At 35.2% G+C, this 18,998-nt stretch overlaps 1 protein-coding gene across 35 annotated transcripts in view; it reads left to right on the top strand.

Annotated features, from left to right (window-relative positions):
• Positions 1-18,998, top strand: part of PTPRD (protein tyrosine phosphatase receptor type D) — a 956,723-nt gene that overhangs the window by 908,843 nt on the left and 28,882 nt on the right. For all 35 annotated transcript variants that reach the window (XM_072404239.1, XM_072404241.1, XM_072404242.1 and 32 more), the window contains 2 exons: positions 9,580-9,755; positions 18,255-18,374. In XM_072404239.1, coding sequence (XP_072260340.1) covers positions 9,580-9,755; positions 18,255-18,374 — 296 coding nt within the window. The remainder of the gene's footprint in view (positions 1-9,579; positions 9,756-18,254; positions 18,375-18,998) is intronic.

The following is an 18,998-nucleotide window of genomic DNA, read 5'->3' as shown; positions in this document are numbered from 1 at the left end:
ATATGGGAGGGGTAAAAACGGTCAGCAGGCATTTTGTGCTCTTGGTTAAAATGCTCTTACTCTAAAAATGAAACCCAATTTACTAGACCTGGTAAATATGCTGTAATATATACAATTTCAGTTTTTTGGTATGGATGAGTTTATATAGGAGATATATGCATATGTAGTTAGTGGAGAGACAAAAGATGGCAATGATAGAACAGTTATACTTGGAATACATTTCTCACATTTTCCTAACATGTCAGTTAACCTAAAAAATTATAATTTTTAGTATACTTTATTGAATGTTTAATTGAAAGCACCTTAAGATAAAGGTCTCTTTATGTAATTATATTTATATATAGTTATATAATTAATTAATGTCTCCACCCTAAATACTCATTGTCTAGTTCTAACAGCACTAACAGCATACATAAAAATCGGGTAACCAAATAATTGTTACCTAATGTAAATAAATATGTAAAAGTTTCAGATCATGAAACTAAAGAAATATGAGAAAAGTAATTGCTGCATTAAGGCTTTTTTTAAACACTGCTGACCATCAGTTTTAGTATACAATATTATTTCCAACCGCCTCATTAAAGCAGTACACAGTGGTAAACAACAGTAGACAACAGTACACAACATAAATGAATTCTCCGCACAAAAATGTTTAATATTTCTTTATCTGATACATATGTTTAAAATTTTGTAATATCCTGCACATATGTTTATATTGTCATTCCTTTTTAGCTTTTAGCTGTTTCAAAGTATAAAATGTAAAAAAACATATGTTGTACAGTGTATGCACATTTAACCCATTTATATTTTATCTCTCTAAAGACCCTGTCAGTACAGAAAAAATACCAGTTATTCCCCACAATTGCTTCAGCTCTTAGGCTCAGTTTTCTGCTGTGAGCAGGCAACACACAGAACTTTTTGAACTAAAGTTCATAAGAAATGCTATCAGCCTTGCCCAGTTGTCTCCAAAATAAGAACTGAGAGGTTTAATTAAGCTTCTTAGAATAACACAGGCAGAGTTAGCAGGACACAGGGCAGCTCTAAATTTCTATCAAGATCAAAAGGTATTTTTTGCATGTATAGAAAGATGTGAAAATGCTTTCAATTATAGTTAAAGTTCATTGTCAGGGTTCACACTTTTAAGGACCATTGTCATGAAAAATATTGTCTTCCAGTAACTGTGTGGTTATTATATGTAATGATAGCATTTATTATATTTTTCTTTTTTTTTTCTATTTTTTTAAGCCTTAACTTACATTTTATTTCACATTTATATGTCGATAAAGTTGTCCATCATAATGAAAATGGTAGATACAAATTATAGCAATGCCAATAGTGCATACAATGGTCCTCTTCTTGCCAACTATTGGCAGTGTTGTGGTTTGTTTTATCCCTCGCTGTCACTTTTGGCATACAGCATACAGTTAACACAGTAATCATTAATAATATTGGAACTAAGGTGCATTGATTAAAAAAGGTTTTAGAGCTAGGTTTAGAAACAATGCCCCTGATTCATCAATAAAATCCGCGCTCGCTGGAAGCGGGAAAGTACGCGCGACCAGCGAGCGCAGTTTCCCGCGGTCCGGACTCGAGTGTGCTCGTACACTCGCCTCCTCACTGCCAGCTGGATTCCTGCCTTCATAATAATGAGCAATAGGGGGCGCGAATCTGCCAATTAAGGCGATTAAGGAGGATCTGTTAAGCTCAATGGTGAGATCATAGCAATTAATTAGCGAGCTTTTTCAGTTGCTGAATAGCGCGACGGCATACGATTTCGGATCGCGAATACGAATGCGCGAGCGATCATCCGATTCTGCTTGATGAATCAGGGGCTATAACTGCATTAGAAACATGTCAAGCATCATGTAAACTGAAAATGTTCACTGCTGTATGAACAAGAACCAGATTTGTTTTATTGTCCAAGGTCACAAAGTATTGGTTTGTTTGCTGCATACTTTGTAGTGACTGTAATGTAGGATTTCTTTCTGTATTTATTTGCCCATTCTTGTTTGCCATCTTGTCCTTGCTCCATGGGTAACCATACAATATAAATAAAACACATCCTAACAAGCTACCTCAAATATGCTTTTAGCAATGGGTAGTCACAAATATCCATTCACACAACATATCCCTAATATATCCACACTGTGAGTTCTGCAGATGATGTTATGAAGAACAGTTTAGCACCTTGGGGGAAAAAGTATTGCAACATGTCCAGCAGGGAATAGTGCAAATTGAGTTGCACATAATAAAACAAGTCAAGAAGCTACTTGTTTTGTTCAGAGGAATTTAAATGTATTTTTGAGATCATAATGGAGCAAAGAATCTGTTTAATATATTTTCGGGAAATACATAATAAATTAGGTTATAAATGTCCCCTGTCAGCCATGATGTGTTTGTATTACAGCACAACTAAATTCAAAGTCCTGGAACAGATGCGACATTTTAAATCTATAGCACTTCTGTTGATGCATGTTAAGGAAGAAAAAGGCAATGCAAAATCTAATAAAAATGTATTAAATATTTTCTCATTTCCTTGCGTCAGGCACACATGACAAAAGTCCCACTGCTATCTTATTCCATTATTTCAAAACAAATGATCTCAGCTGTACTAGGTCATTAGTAACAGACCAGTTGTGTCTTTCTTTAATCTCTGAGAACATTAGCCAGAGAAGAGGGGGCTTCTAAACCATGTATAGGAATGCATAAAGATACTATCCATTTTTCACCAATTATTTTACATACACAGAATCTAGCAGTCTAATGCTCAGCAGGCAGAAAAAATGGTTTATTTTGATGCTTTGCGTACCGATAAAGCTTTTTTGTGCATTATTATGTTTTATAAACTAGTATTTATGTGATGAAACATGTCCTGCAGTGGTGTATCTGGTTTGCAAAAGACAAGCAGATGTAGATCTGCCCATCCTGGATTATAAGTCCCGAAATAAGTATTGCAGTTTTTCTAAACTAAAGTGGTGACCACACTAGAGTGCTGGCCTACCTATCTGTGATTTGTCTGTAGGTACTTTAGCACCAATTTTCCCACTCAATTCTATGTTTTACTTACAGTATGGCTTAAACATTTTAAGTGAAAACTGTAAGTGAATCATCTTACGGCTTCTGGTTGTGTTTGTTGTGTTTTAGGTTGTGATTCAAACACACTCTATTGCTGTTCCTTTGCTAACCTACTATTTGATTAATGGGAAAAAGATGTAGTAAGACCCTCTTATCATTAGAATGTTTATTTTGCAACGCTTAAGAACATCGTTATGCATATTTACATGTTAATAAACCATCCTAATCATTTTTAAACTGCCCATAATATATATTTGCAAATAATCTAGACAGGCACAAAAGAGAATAACAAAAAGAGAATAACACATTTGTCCACCAAAGGCACTGCTCGACATAGCCCTGTTGCCTCTCTACACTCCCCAAAAAAATACCAATCAATCTGCATACATTTCTGATACAGCGGTGCTGTTCCCATTTATTTGATAATCATAGACTGCACATGTACAAAGATGTCGCATTGATTTGTGTGTCCATTCATGTGTGAATCATGCCTTTACATTTGGGAAGTGTTCATGTTATTTTGTTCATGCTTTATTTCCCTTCCTATGCTTTGCTGTTTTGTAGGTTTGTTTTGTTTGACTGAAGGAGTTAAACATGGAGGTCAAAACTAGTTCACAATAATCTAGTCTGTAATCATCTTGTCTGTGTGCTGTACAGTCACTGACATTCCCTATGCAATCCCGTTACACTCGGTGCCTACTAAATGGGTTTAAAGTTTATACAAATAATGTGCTGAGCTATCATATTGCCTGCTCTTTAAAACGTGTGTTATTAGTTTTCATATAAACCTGCACAAACCACATCACGTCTTTACTGTAAATGCAAAAATGATTTATTTAGAGTCTTTTATTGCCTATACTTGGAAAGCTCCGTCATATTTTCTGTCTATATATCAGCCATGGACCAAGCCGACCAAGGTCATCTGCTTATTATTCTTCTAATCTGTACAATTCCTTGCCAGAATAATGTTTGATATATCTCAGCTGCTGTTTAAATCAAAAGCATCTTAGTTTGACTTGGGTTTCTCATGATTGTTTGCATGATAGCTTTCTGTAAGTGATTGACTGCTAATCACTGAATCTGTGATACCAGGAATGAAAAATGAATATTCTTTATACTCCTGAATTATGCATATTTCAAATCTAAAGCAATATGTGAGGCTGGTGATGTTACTGCCTACATCAGTAACTAATCCATCTTTAAAAAAGATCATTCAGCTCAACTCAGGCAGTTGATTTCTTGTACATAGAAAAGGCGGGATAGCTAAGCAATTCTTCTATCTCCTACATAACCCAAAAAAAAAAAAAACAACTGTTATCCTGTTCTCTATGTATCCATTCATTTTAAAAGCAAACTCTTTTTATTTGTGCTCTTCCTGTGATGGGCTAGTTTTCAGTATCAGGGGCCTAAAGGCTGGGTTCCAATAACATCTTAAACCACATTACTATTATCGTAAAAAAAAAACAAAGAAAGAAAGAAATATATTATCCTATTTTTTATGTTATCAGGCCTCAGACCAAAATGTAGAATAAACCTTGTTATGCCTCGCCAGTAAGCAGGGTATCAAAGGAATGTCAAGTTAAAAAGTCAAAACAATGTTAATTTCAGGAATATAATATGTTTCTAGAACAACATGCTACACTACCATCTACAGTAACAAGGTGCCTTATGGTAAATTCGTCCCTATATGGTAGCGTTTATTTATTTAAATTGAGAATTACCAACCTGGCTGGAGTACAGAGTCAGGTTAATACTGCTATAGGCATTTCTGTTGTCAAGGTGTCAAGCATAGCTAGCAAATCTTGACCCCCAAATATAATTAAAGGCGTAAACTCAATCTCTTAAGGCTGTAAGTAGCAAAGTTTTTGAATACCCTATAGGAAAGGAATTTTCAGATATTGAAACCAGGCTGTAATGTTTAGTGTTTGAACTTAAGGATAGGTTCCTACTAGCACTAGAGAGCTTCATATTGAAGGCTAGGTGAATGTCAGAGACCTTCACCTCAAGTTTGTGAGTCCTTAGACCTTAACCTCAAGAGCGCAATGTTTGCTTAGCTTTCAACAGCGTTTGTGAGTCAGTTTTGCTGTTCATTCTGATTTGTCTGGTGCATCAGAGGTTAACTTAAGTCTGAATGAACAACACGATGGAAATCTGTGGTATAGTTTCTATTGCCAGTAAACAAGGCATTATCCCAACTTGCAAACACAGGGAAAATCCCTAGTTTTGACACTACTGTGCATCTGGCCCTAATGTTTGCAACATGGACTTCAGCCAACTGATCACAGCGCTGGAACCCCCTATGGTAAATAAAGCCTAGTTTGTGCTTTAGGATCCAGATTCTGTTGCAGTGCTGAGTGAAATTAGTGATTTAAATATTCATATTTGAAGATGTGACCATCTGTAGAATCTGGGAAAAATTGGAAATATTGCATGAACAACTTTCTATAATATTGTATGTTAATAATAATTTGATTCTTGTCCTTTGAGCTATTGCCTTCTTGCCCTTTTATGGTATATAACAGAGTGAATAGAAAAAGAATACTAATATGGAATGATTACTAAGAACCTTCTTTTTCTGGGCATTACACCCCAAGGCTACGGTGGGACTTTTATTTACACAGTTTCGCTTTATTACATGGTTCCACAGAAACCTGTTCTCACTTTTCTTTTGCTCATTTTTTGCAATGTTTAGCCACTGGGAGTGAGCAAAGGAAGTCTTCTTTCATTTCATGGTTACAAATGATTGACATATTTCTCCTTACTTCCTTGTGACAGTGCTTGGCCAATCATAAAACGCCAGCATTGTCACATAAGAGTACGTTGGGGGGGGGGGGGGGGGGGTTATTAAAGTGACTTTACTTTAATTTTGCCTTGCAGGATGATAATGTGCTTTCCAAGACTGGCTAAGATTGACTATCCTAGGTGAACCTGAGTAATCCAAAAAACTTTGGATGGATTTGGTCTAGGATTTAACCCCCCTAGTGGTATTCCCGAGAGTGACTTGGGGTGGATTTTACCTGCAAATAGCGGTAATCCCGAGTCACATTCGGGATAGCTTTACCCTAAAAAAAAAAACACTTACCTTGCTCCATTGTCATCCCCCGTCATCCTGCTGGTTCCCGCAGGTCCTGGGGACACGTCTGTCTTCTTCGATCTTCAGCCGCACAATGCAGAGACGATCTCCGGGGTTTCCCGGTGATGTCGGTGCATGCGTTGGTGCAGGCGAATCAATGGGAAAGTGAAATAATTTTGTATTGGATTCAATACAAAATAGCTGTACTGAGTCCAATACAAAGTTTAAAGTTTATTAATAAATGTATTAAAAATTGGTCATATTTCAGGTGTTATGCCTAAGAATTAAGGCCTACAATGTAAAATACATTTCCATGCAAAATGTAACGCTTTTTGCATGGAAATGTGGATGGTATTAGATTGCTAGGGAGGTTAAAGCATTTGCCAACCTATGAGCAAATAATTTTTTAAGAAATCCATTCCAGGTTTGCTGGATGACCCACATGCACCCTTGATAGTCTATCTTCTCCAGTCTTGGAGAGCTTTAATAAATCAGACCCTATGTGTACTGTTTTTTTTTTCTGTTATATTAGAAAAGATAGTTTTGTCATCCTTCCAGTTACCAGCACTTATTGGCAGTGACAGTGCAAATTGATTCCCAGTTGTTCGTGTTGCCATCTCTCCTGTCTGTACATGCTTGTTTAGCTCTCTTGGGAAGCCATTTAATACCTCTTTTCTCCTCTGCTGTTAATCACACTGCTGGAGCTGCCCCACGTGTGGACCTAGGCTTGAGATCTTATTGCAGTGTTTCTCCACTCTTTGCCCACTTTCATTGTTTCAACTGGAGTTATTCCTGCACGTGGGCAGATCTAAGTTTGCATAGGCTACTGTGTTGTTTCCTCATCCCCTATCAATAATGTTTTTAGAACTGTATACATTTGAGCACAAATAAGTGCCAGTGGTCACTGCAGTGTTTTTTTTGTCCTATGCCTGCCTTCAGACATTCTGGAGACACCCCTTTAGCACAGTTTATAATTGGGTTTGGTTTCAGCAGCATGGATGACAGCAGCCAGAGAAATAGTAAACACTGCAACAATATCTACAGGATTCATCATGCAGCACTGAGAAGGGGAGTTTCTGCTGCCTTTGGTGAAGATGCCTAAAATTAGATATTCGAAATTGTTTTAATGCTGGAATGTATGGGCAAATATTTTAAGGAATTTATTCTCTTAATATTAATCTGAAATGGTACAACTGGGTTAATATATCACTTCTATTTCCAACAGCATGTCTGTTTTACTGAAAAATTTCAGTAGAAACCTTGACACACTCACCTAATCAAAAGTTGAGTAAGTGAACATTTCTAATTTGTCCTTGATGCCCTTGTAATTCACATTATTGTTGGTTCTTTGGGCTGCATGGTGTCTTCTTGCATCTTCAATTTTGCCCTCTACTATATGAATGTAAGGAGGCATTTTTATATGTTAATACTTTGGTAAACCTTTTACAGGGCTTTTACAATTTTAAAAAAAATTTTAATCTTGTTTGCCATTAGACTGATCATGGTATTTAATTTTTGTTTAGTAACACTATACACATTAGTAGATTTGTCATAGAAGGGGAATATCCAAATGCCAGCTTTTGTGTCTAGAATCCCTTGTCTAGTATTTCATGTCTAAAATTTAGAGAAGCAAACTGTTGATAACCTACCCTGCTTGCTGGAATTCTTTAGGACCAAAAATATGCAATGTTGTTTATTTAGTAATTCTGTACACTTTCAGCAGCATTGCCAGTAAAGTGTTTTACTATGCCAGGAATATTTTCACAAATAATCAGCATGAGAATAACCTTTGTTTACAGCTACAGACCTTACTTTAACGATCTATTGATTAAAGGATAAATGTATTGTTTAGATCTACCATAACTCACAGGGTGATTTTTATTTCAAACCAATTATACATTATATATGGACGAAAATCATTAACCTGCTATTGATTGGAAAGCACACAAACAGCTTACCCAAACCTTAGTTCTACTTTGTAAGGAGACTGCCCTCGAATGTAAATCAGATACAGGGCCAAGATTAATAAATGCATGCAAACAAATAAACATGCACAGTATATTTAGGACATGTTTTTCAACCAGCTGTAATTTTTTTTTATAATTAAGTCATTAATAGGTTGTAGGTGAGAAGTGTTATGCTGGCCCTACTTGTAAAATTTTGATGGTCTGATATAATGATTTTTTCATTGAAAGAATCATATCTTTTAACAGCTGATTTTGAGAAGTGGGTGCTCCAATAAGTGTAATACCTTATTTATTGACAAAGTGATTGCAACCTATAGAAAATTTGATCGCATTTGAGCAAGTCAACCTAATGGTTATTTCCAATTGAAAGCTCAAACCTAAAACTGAAAGAATATTACCTTTACCTACATGGAAAGCATGCACATTCATAAATAACCAATGGACATAGAGATGCAGCTTGTATAAAAATCAGCTTATCTAAGACTTGATGTAATTCTCTCTCTCTCTCTTGCTGAATCTGAAATGGCGAGCTATCTAAGCATGTCTTTGTTCACAATTGTTTTAGCTCATCAAAACTCAAAGATAAAACACTCTGCTAGGTAGGGTACCTGCAAATTAACTAGATTGTGTTGTAGGTATTCAGTAAATCTGTTTTACATTCACTGACAACAGGTCAATGGATAGTCTTATCTAGTGTGGTAATAATAGAGCACTAATAGGGAAGCCTGTTATGTTTGGGGAATATGTAAGTAGGTAAAGCAAGTTATAGGTAAAGTACAAAATATGGGTCAAGTTGCAGGCATAAGCTGGCTGCTGGTATGGTTCAGGTGCCCGAGAATGTATCTGCTCATGTGACATTATTAGGCCTTCAAAATTCTTAAAGTAGCCAAAATAAGTTGTTTTTTTCTGGTGAAGTCACATCCCCAATAGATATTTTTAAACCAATGAAATATAGTTTGTGCATATACTTCAGAGATGCACCAAATGTGTTTTTAATATATTTTGCCCTGAAATGGAATTTCATATTGTATCTAGGAATCAAGAGAAGAATATGCTTTGGCTGTACTGAATCTTGCTGTTGTACAATAAACTGGCTCGTCTAGTAAATGTCATAGTTGTCTAAGTGGCATTCCAAGTTTTAAATGGGAATAATAACTACATTTCTGGTATTTTAAAAAACAACACTAGTCTTTTATTCTGTGTATCATAAACCATTACTTAATATTTTACTTTGTGGAATCAGTAACATTTTTAACCTAGATACACATATAATAATATAAATATAATATAAATGCCTGTGTTTAGTCTACATAAATAACAATAACAGGAACAATTTGTGAGCTTGGAACAGATTTTCCATCAGAAGGTAATTCAAGGAAATTTGAAACTATAAATAAATGAAACAATTGTTTTACAAGAAATTCTTACATTATAACCCATACTGCTGCTGTCTTTGTTTTACAGGCATACCAGGAAGTGACTACATCAATTCTAATTACATTGATGGTTACAGAAAACAGAATGCCTATATAGCAACACAAGGACCTCTTCCAGAAACCTTTGGAGATTTCTGGAGAATGATGTGGGAGCAGCGCAGCGCTACAGTTGTAATGATGACCAAGCTAGAAGAGAGGTCAAGGGTAAATATTTTTCTTCTTTTAATTTACCTGCTCATTTGTTTGTCTGTTTACAACATATATGTACTACAGTGTTTACAGTAAAAGAAAAAAATAGGTACCTGAATGTAATTTTTAGATGTACCTACAGTTTCACTACTCTAAAGACCTTTATTCGTTCATAGATGTGACACCAACCCTTGCATGTTGGTATTAACACTCATTTCACCTACAAGTGCCTTACACAATATAACAACACTGGAACATTTTATAATTAGCTTTCATATGTACCAAAAATCAGGAAATCACAAGTGCTTTCACTCAAATACATTTCAGACACTGGAGTTTAGAGTCACAAAGGAATTAGCAGGTTGATTTACACTAGTAAGTTACTGGCAGTAGGAGGTGACATATAAAGGTTTTGTGATTTTAATCGGATAAGGTTATGCTTATGATTATTAGGTAGGAGTGAAATTGAGAGTTTATTGTGTGTTGTAATGATTGCCCATTTGTTGCCAACATATTGTCACACTTGCCCATTGCTGCCTACATATTAGCACAATTGCTCATTTGTTGTTTGCAAACTTTAAGGATTACCCTTTTGAATCCCTCACTCACTTTATCCTGCAATTATACCCACATTGTACTTTAGTCCCAAACATCCACTCCTAGTAAACCATGCACACCAACAGGGGTTGATACATTGTTTTGCCTATTGTGAAATTGGTGAAACAATTTTTTCCAGTAAAACATTTCCAGTATGGGATATACTTGCTTAACTTGGCATTTAGCCATTAGTCTACAATTCCAGTTTAATGTAATTTATATAAGAGATGCTGCTTATTTAGCAGTTTTTGTTGGTGACAAAAGAATGTAAAAGTAAGGAATAAATTATTCACATCACACATCAATCTTTTTATTGACAGCCCTGTAAGCTTTATTCCACTGCAAGGTCACTTTCTATGTGAGAGATGTTCTCATTACTCTCATTAGTGAATGTGCTGCATTGCATGCCCTCTTTATCCACTATTTAGTTTATGCTCCAGTCACTTTCATTTCTACATTAATAATGGCTATAACTTCAGCTCGAAAATGTTAGGAGGATGTTCGGCTCCATACACTATTTATTGTCACATATCATGAGTGAGTTTCCAGAAGATTAACTGTTTCTTCTTCAACAGATATAAATGCATGTCAGCTAAAAATCTGGCCAAAGCCTTCTCTTGGGCAAAGCCTGAGCCAGTATGTGGCTTGTGATAAGCCTTTCAGGCTTCGCTATCCCTCCTTGCACAATGTTGATAACATTCCCCAGTGATTTTTAAAGCCCAGATCAATTCAGTCCACATGGTTTACTGTTAGATCAGTTCTGCAAATTCTGTATCCTGAGCTTAGATATCTGTGAACAGAACAATTTCAAACATCATCTAACATGAGAGAGTTTGAGGTTCCCCTACAGAGGAACAAATCATAAATGCTTAAAGAATTCACCACAAATTGACAGTGCAAGACTACAGACTATATTCGAGCTGGATTAAAAGTGTTTGTACATTAATTTTCATTCATATAAATAAAATTGCAAAGCCTGCCAATTGTTATTTATTTAATGAACTTAAAGCCCTAAAACCCAGCTCATGTTTCTGTCAATTTGAGAGCCTAAAATTCTCGTTTAGGTCATATGGGAACAGATATGTGTCTGTGCATATCACTGCTGCAGTGGAAGTGTGAATAATAGAAGAATACACTTCTACTGGTAGTTTTTGAGGCTTTGATCAGGAATTTAATATAACAACAGACCTTCTTTTTTTCACAGTCTATACTTAGTAGCCATTGGTAATCTCTGTTGTTTTGAACACTGTCATGAAAAAAGTATGAGGGTTGTTGTTGCTGGCCCTCCTTTAAAAATGCTGGTTGCTAGAATTTATTACTTTCAAATCCTAGACCTGAAACAAGCATGCTGTAAATGAGTATCAGCATTATAGATAAGATAAGTTAAGAAAGCTTTAGCATGACAGTCATGAAAACTACCATTCTGGAGATCAGCAATGGTATTCTCCTTGAATACCATTCTCCTATCCTCCTTCTCTAAACCTGTCTGCTTTCCAGCGCTGCAATCTCCCTTCTGTTTTTTCGTATCCAGATGATCTTCGGCCATATTGATTGGTCAACCTGGGATGACATAATCATTCATCATCCCGGCACACACAAGGGAAGCCGGCGCATGAGCAGCTCAGCTTTTTGTAAGAATCCCTGGCTATCAGCTCACGAGATTGCCTTCAAGATTGTCATCAACAGATATTTGTTAAACCTAATAAAGAGGCATTGGAAACAAAATGCTTCCAATGGTGAATTTTACAGAACAAAAGGAACAAAATAAAAAAGATCATTGTTAGGTTTACATACAGTTTAAAAAAGGGCAAGGGGGCTTCAATCGTTTTTGCATGTCCCACCTACCTCTTCAGTCTTTATATCAGTTGACTCTGCATAGCTGCCTATAGGACCTGTTTGCAGTATTTTTTTTTTTTTATTATAGTCTTACTTGACTCAAGCAGTTAACCAATTATTAATAAGCAATATTTTATCTGTGTGTAGATTGTGAATTATTCCTATGGTCATCTTTTTCCTGCACAGTTTAATGCAGCAGTGAACATCATATCTGTAAAATATTGGGTTTATATAAATGACAATCAAATGCTCAAAAAAAGTCTAGAGAAGCGTAACAAGGCTGAAATACCTAATGCTATTCCATATTCGAGACAGACATTTTTCATTATAAATGCATAACTTATTCTTCCCATGAACACATTACCCAAATGTTGATGTGCCAAGTTGTCAGCGTTAAAATGAAAGAATTATATGTGTTTGCCTAGCCATGCTTTTAACTGAGTCTTAAGACGCCCATCTGCTTATTTCTGCATATACTAGCAATTTTCATTTTCTTTAGATAATGGATTGTGATGTAATAATAACAGTAATAATCTTTTTTTCAATAAATGCTGATTGCACTGTAAATAGTAGTTTTATTGTCATATTTTGTGTTTCAAGATTTCTTTGGAACACATTCAGTATGTTGTGAATGCAGTTTCAAAGCATCCCTTTTGCCACAAAACATTTGTTTTCAACCATTTGCTTTCTTTTTCATTTAAAACAATAATTCCTTTGATAAAAAAAATGTCCCACCAAATCCTACACTTTTTGCATAAAGTAAGGGAGGCGTAAAACATTTGTATGGTCCTAAATCCTGTTTCCTCATCTGCTTTGCTAACTTTTTGTCACCTTAAAAGGAAGAGGGATAGAAAGGTGCCACATCCAGTGAAAGAGTCAAATCCTTCCCCACTCTACTAAAACTAAATATTGCTATTGTTGTCTGGCATAGTTTTTAGCTGGTAAAAAAAGGAAACTTGTCTAAATGGTTTAGCTTCACACATCTGCGATTCCCTGACTCAGGATAATGCATGTTAATGTGCTTTGCGTTAGGGCATCCCGTTCATTATGAATTCTCTACCTCAAAAGATCAAAAAAAGCCCATATTGTAGCAATGCAGTGCACCAAATTTCAGTATGTTTATTACAGTGTACTACTTTGCATTGCCTTCTACTGTATAGTGAGATCATTGCCATGCAGTATAGCAAAATATGGATCCTTCTGCCTATTACTACAGTGTAGAGGTGCCTTGACACTGCAGTGTGGCTTTACCTGACTTTGCAAATATATGCTCAAAAACTTCTGGTTTTAGCGTGAAACAATTTAAACCAAGTGAAGTATATGGACTCCTGGTTCCAATGCCTCTACAATGTTTGGCAAACTGGTAACTACAGTATACAATTTAAGCAATACTATCACAACAGTTAACAGAATAACCAAGGTTATTGTAATGTGATTTTCCAGTTAGGTATAGGTTTGCCCTGGCAAACTTTTATTTTTAGATCAGAGTATTCAGGCATTCGACAGATATTTACTGTGAGTCTGTCAGCTCTAATGGGCATTTGGTCATCACTATATGCTGACAGCTTCTTAATCTATAATTGTTGCTAAAAAAAAGTTGCTAAATATTGTATGAAGAATCAAGGAAAAAAAAATATAAATTTTTAAATCTTCATATACAGTATATGTATATTATATATACTTGACTATAAACCAATCCAACTATGACACAGCTCAACAAAATAAAAATATTTTCACTTGCCAGGGATTTTTTAATTATATTTATTTAGTGTATTTCAGGTCTGCTGAATCCAGAAATTACATCAGTTTAATTGAATTGGCTCTAGTTCCCGTTATACAGGAATCCAAATGTACGATTTTACCAACGACAAATGTTAACACAGCATATTATTATTAATCTTTATTTACACCGATGTTTTGCATTTTATATATTAAATGTAGCATTCATTTCATGAAACTTTCATTTTCCTTCTTTTATTCATACATTCTCTTTTTTACAGAAATATGAGTTCTTCAAGAGGCTGTTTAAATGACCCTAATGTATTTTGCTACATTTGTGGTGAATATTCTCAGCAAAAACAAAAAGAAACATTACAGAATTTGTGAAACAAGCATATCTTGCATATTTTGGTAATAAACAGGAGGACCAAGATAAGTATTAGGCTCCCCATATGGTATGCCAAACTTGTGTAGAGTGCCTACGTCAGTGGAAAAATGGAAAACTGAAAGGTTTGAAATATGATGTACCTATGGTATGGCGAGAGCCCAAAAATCATCATAATGATTGTTATTTTTGTGCTGTGAAGTCAAAGTTTTCAATCGTTACAAGAAAAACAAGTTGGAGTACCTTGATTTGAAATCAGCAAGACGACCGCTGCCGCATGGTGCTGATGTTCCCATACCAGTTTTCAGTACACTCCCTGATATTCCTGTATCCGACATGGAGGATATACAAGGTTTGGAGTGTAACCCAGGAGTTTGCAGTGGAAGTGAATATGAAGGAAGTGTTTCATCATACGTGACCTAAGTTGGTCAAAACAAGCATCTGAACTTTTAGCATCCGGGAAAAAAAAAAAAAAGTACCTGAGACCAGAAGTTAAAATAACGGTTTATAGGACATGAAAGGTCACACTCCTACTATATTTCAGTGAAGATGGAGACTTTGTGTTCTGTTGTAACATCCCTGGACTACTAGCCCATATAGCAGTACCAGAATACCGAGCAGAAGACTGGCGGCTTTTCATTGACAGTGCCACTCGAAGTTTGAAATCTGTTTTACTGCATAATGGCAACCTGCTTCAATTCCAATTGGTCACTCAACAAAACTTAAAGAAGAATATGAAAATATCAAAATGGTCTTACAAAAAGCTTTGTTATCATGAACACCAATGGTATGTGTTGATTTAAAAATGGTGAACTTACTACTTGGACAGTAAAGTGGATACGCAAGGTATCCATGTTTCATCTGCTTGTGGGATAGTGGAACAAAGCAGGATCACTGGACAAAAGTGACATGGCCTCCTACGGAAAACATGAAAAAAGGTGCAGCGAACATCTTTAACACATTAACCTCCAATACACATAAAGTTGGGATTAATGAAGCAATTTGTTAGAGCTCTGAACAAGGATGGTGATTGCTTCAAATACAGTTATAGATTCCCTGGATTGAGTACTGAAAAATTAAAAGCAGGAGTCTTTAATAGACCCCAGATTCCAAAAATGATAAATGATTCCAATTTCACAAGTTACATGACTGATACTGAAGCTTCTGCCTGGCACAGCTATGTCATGGTTGTCAAGAACTTCTTGGGTAATTATAAAGCACAAAATTATGAAGAACTGGTGCAAAACTTGCTCTTAAACGTAAAAAATTTGGGTGTTACTATGAGCATAAAGGTACACTATCTCTATAGCCATTTAGCCATAATTTCTAGAAAACCTTTCAGCGATTTCAGTGAGGAACAAGAGGAGTTTCCATCAAGATATAAAGGTGATGGAAGAAAGGTATCAGGGCAGATGGGATGAACACATGATGGCAGACTACTGCTGGAGCCTTTAACGTGATTGTCCTGATTATCAGCATAAAAGGAAATCATACAAACTGAGTTTTTCAATGACTTCATTGTGATTAGTTCTGTAAATATACTGAATACAGAAAATATTGACAATAAGTATTTCAAAAATTTAATTTTGTATACGTAGTCATATCTTGTTTAATTTTGCTTAATTTTCATGTTTCATTAGTTGTTTCAAAAACTAAAGCCAATCAAGCAAAACCAATACCATATTTGGAATCTGTGCATCAAACAAAACCTAAAAAGACTAATGTGTTTGGCAAGAAAATGTTTGTTGACCAGTGTAATCTAAAATACTTACTCTAGCCTGACAAAACAGGAAAACTACTTTGACTCAACTATACATAACTATAAGTAACTATATATAACTATATAACAAATATATATAACTATACACCTAGGGCACAAAATGTGACCATCACTTCTTATGAATAAATACATAAGTTACATAAATAGATAAGTATTTGGGTATAATGGGTCACTTGCTATAGTTCTGCAAATAAAATATGTGATCAGACAGGACTTTTTTTGCAGCAGGAAGCATGCAATGTCCCAAGTGCATTAAAACATGCCTACCTGCCAGCTCACTACCTTTAATAAAAATACTGAGCTGCTTTGATACTGGGAGATGTCAGGTATCCCAGCATCCCCTGGGTTTGAATTACCTCATTTGCATGTGTGGGAGTTATGTATTCCCAGCCAATCAAGATGGCCAAGGAGAGGACATCCCCTGTCCCTTCTTTAATTAAGATTTGGGACCTGCCTGTTCCCATATTTTAAAGTAAGGGTTTAATTCTGCTTTATTCATGTTTAAGAATTATTCTCCTGTTTAACAAGCAGACATTCTCACATCATCATAAGTGAAGCTGGGTGATCCAAAAAACCAGCAATGGATCTGTTCCTGTATTCAAAACATTTACTAACAAATAGCAAACAACTTTTTATTCCAGGTTTGCTGGATCACCAAGTGTATAAAAGTGTATCCTCTCCAGCCCTGGAGAGCTTTAATAAATCAGGCCCGAAGTGTTACAGTTCCCAAAACTTTAAAAAACCATGTGGCAATTTAGCCTCTTGGGCTCTACCTTTAGCTGAAGTATCACTTTTAAGCTGCCCAAATAAAAATAAAAATTTGTTAATATGTATCTTTCTCTTGCTAATTCATAACATGCAGCTAATATTTTATCTTTACCATTATTACAATGTAAGAAAAGTGTGTGACCGTCTTTTGACCTTACCATGTGTTAGAAATGTGGTTAAATGTCTTTCACATTTTATTATACTTGCAAAATGTTTTGTGCACATTATTTATTAATAGAAATGAAATATAAAAAATGCATGCTGCTTCCACTTACATGTACTTCATGTTAATAAACTTTTGACATGCCAATACCAAGAAACAGACATTTTTATCGTAATAGGTAACTTGTTTTAAAAAAAAAAAACTTTCATAGATGTACTTTGTTCTCTTAAGATTTAGGACTCGAAAATACCAAAATGTGAAAATTAAATTTTCAAATTTGAAAAGATCGAATTCTGAACATAAAATAGCTTTTTTCAGCTGGTAACTATACTGTACTTTTTCTTTTATTGGTTTAAAATATATTTATTTCTGTTGAACAGATAGCCTGACCTGATTCAAATGCTTTTTACTTCTCTAAAGTCCATTGTTTTATTTTTAAGGAAGCTCCCTTTTTATAGATGGTGCATTCACTTTTTGTTGTGGTCATTCTCTGAAGCATATTGTATAGCTTGTACAGCAGTTAAGATATTGGCAATTGCATTTTCAATAATGTACATGAGTACTGTGGCTGGCAGCATTGTTTATAGATGTCTTTCATTAACATTTATTGACTTTCTTAAGTCCTCTTCATTGCCTTCTGGTTGATTTGATGAAACATTTTATGGTGTATTTGGCAGATAAATACTTATGATTGTATGACCATAGAATAGCTGGTTTTGTTTATGGACTAATCATCTTTCGACTGTCATTTCATTATTTAGCTTATTCATACTGTTGTGTGCATGGTAAATATATTCCTTTTCTTTGCCTGAATTTGGACTTTTATGTAAAATATTACAAACAATAGAGACAATTTTATAACTGGGTACTTCAACAATACATGGACTAAAAGCAGTCACATATTCATATTCACAATAAAAAGATTTTTTGCACCCATATCTAAATTCTACTAATTACGCTGTGAACGGTGAAACTGATTTGTTATTGCCATCAAACTAGGGAGCCATTTGAAAAATACTAGTTCATCCATTATTCTCTTTGGCTCTCACCTGGCTATGACAAGATCTTACTCATTTGTAGTATGAGTTACCCCTCTTGGTTTGCCATAGTTACCAATGTATTTTTCTTTAAACATGCCATTTAGAACAAATACATATGTATGTAAATAAGCATAGTTTATGGAAAACATTCTGAAAGCCCAGGTTTTAGATAACTTTTGTTTTTTTACAATCAATTGTGCTAACAGTTAAATTTCTTATCTTTTAGATAAAATGTGATCAATACTGGCCAAGCAGAGGAACAGAAACTTATGGCCTTATTCAAGTGACTCTACAGGACACTGTGGAGTTGGCGACCTACTGTGTCAGGACATTTGCTTTATACAAGGTATATTATTGCATTTAGTAAACATTTAACAGAAGTCCCTCATATCTTCCTATTTGATACATCTTCAAACCCTTTTGGAGATCAATGCAATTTAGTTAATAATGTATTCTGTAAGTAGTAGCCTAAAGGCGTTGGGTTAGGAGACTCTCTTTTCTGGTTTATTCAAATTATGAATACAAATTTACATTAGATGTATTCTGTCTAGTTGCACCAACTATTCGGTTTACAATGCACCAGATAATACCTTATTTTGGTGTTCCAGCAGTATGTTACTGTAACTAATGTTCAATGCGGCTGAACACATAATAAATTTAAATATTTTTGTTTTTTGGTAATACATTATACATACAGTGTACAGTGTTCTCCCCAGAAATTTTTTTCAGCCGGGTGGTAGGAAGCTGTAGCTGGGTGGTAAAAAGGGGGTGTGGCAAAACACGGCAAATTTAGTGCTCCCAGTTGTTTATGCCATGGGTATCCAGTAACCTCCTATTGTTTCAGTGTTCTACCTTCTCCCAATTTATTGTTACAACTTTGGAATGCCTGCCCTGTTAGTATATCCAATTTTTCTATTCTATGTATTTTGCCACAACTGTCCTATGCCGTGTATTGTGACCCAACTTACTA

The sequence above is a fragment of the Pyxicephalus adspersus genome, chromosome 3, assembly GCF_032062135.1.
Source record: "Pyxicephalus adspersus chromosome 3, UCB_Pads_2.0, whole genome shotgun sequence".
Lineage (NCBI taxonomy): Eukaryota > Metazoa > Chordata > Amphibia > Anura > Pyxicephalidae > Pyxicephalus > Pyxicephalus adspersus.
The sequence above is the reverse complement of the archived record's forward strand: the minus strand, read 5'-3'. Positions and strand labels throughout refer to the sequence as shown.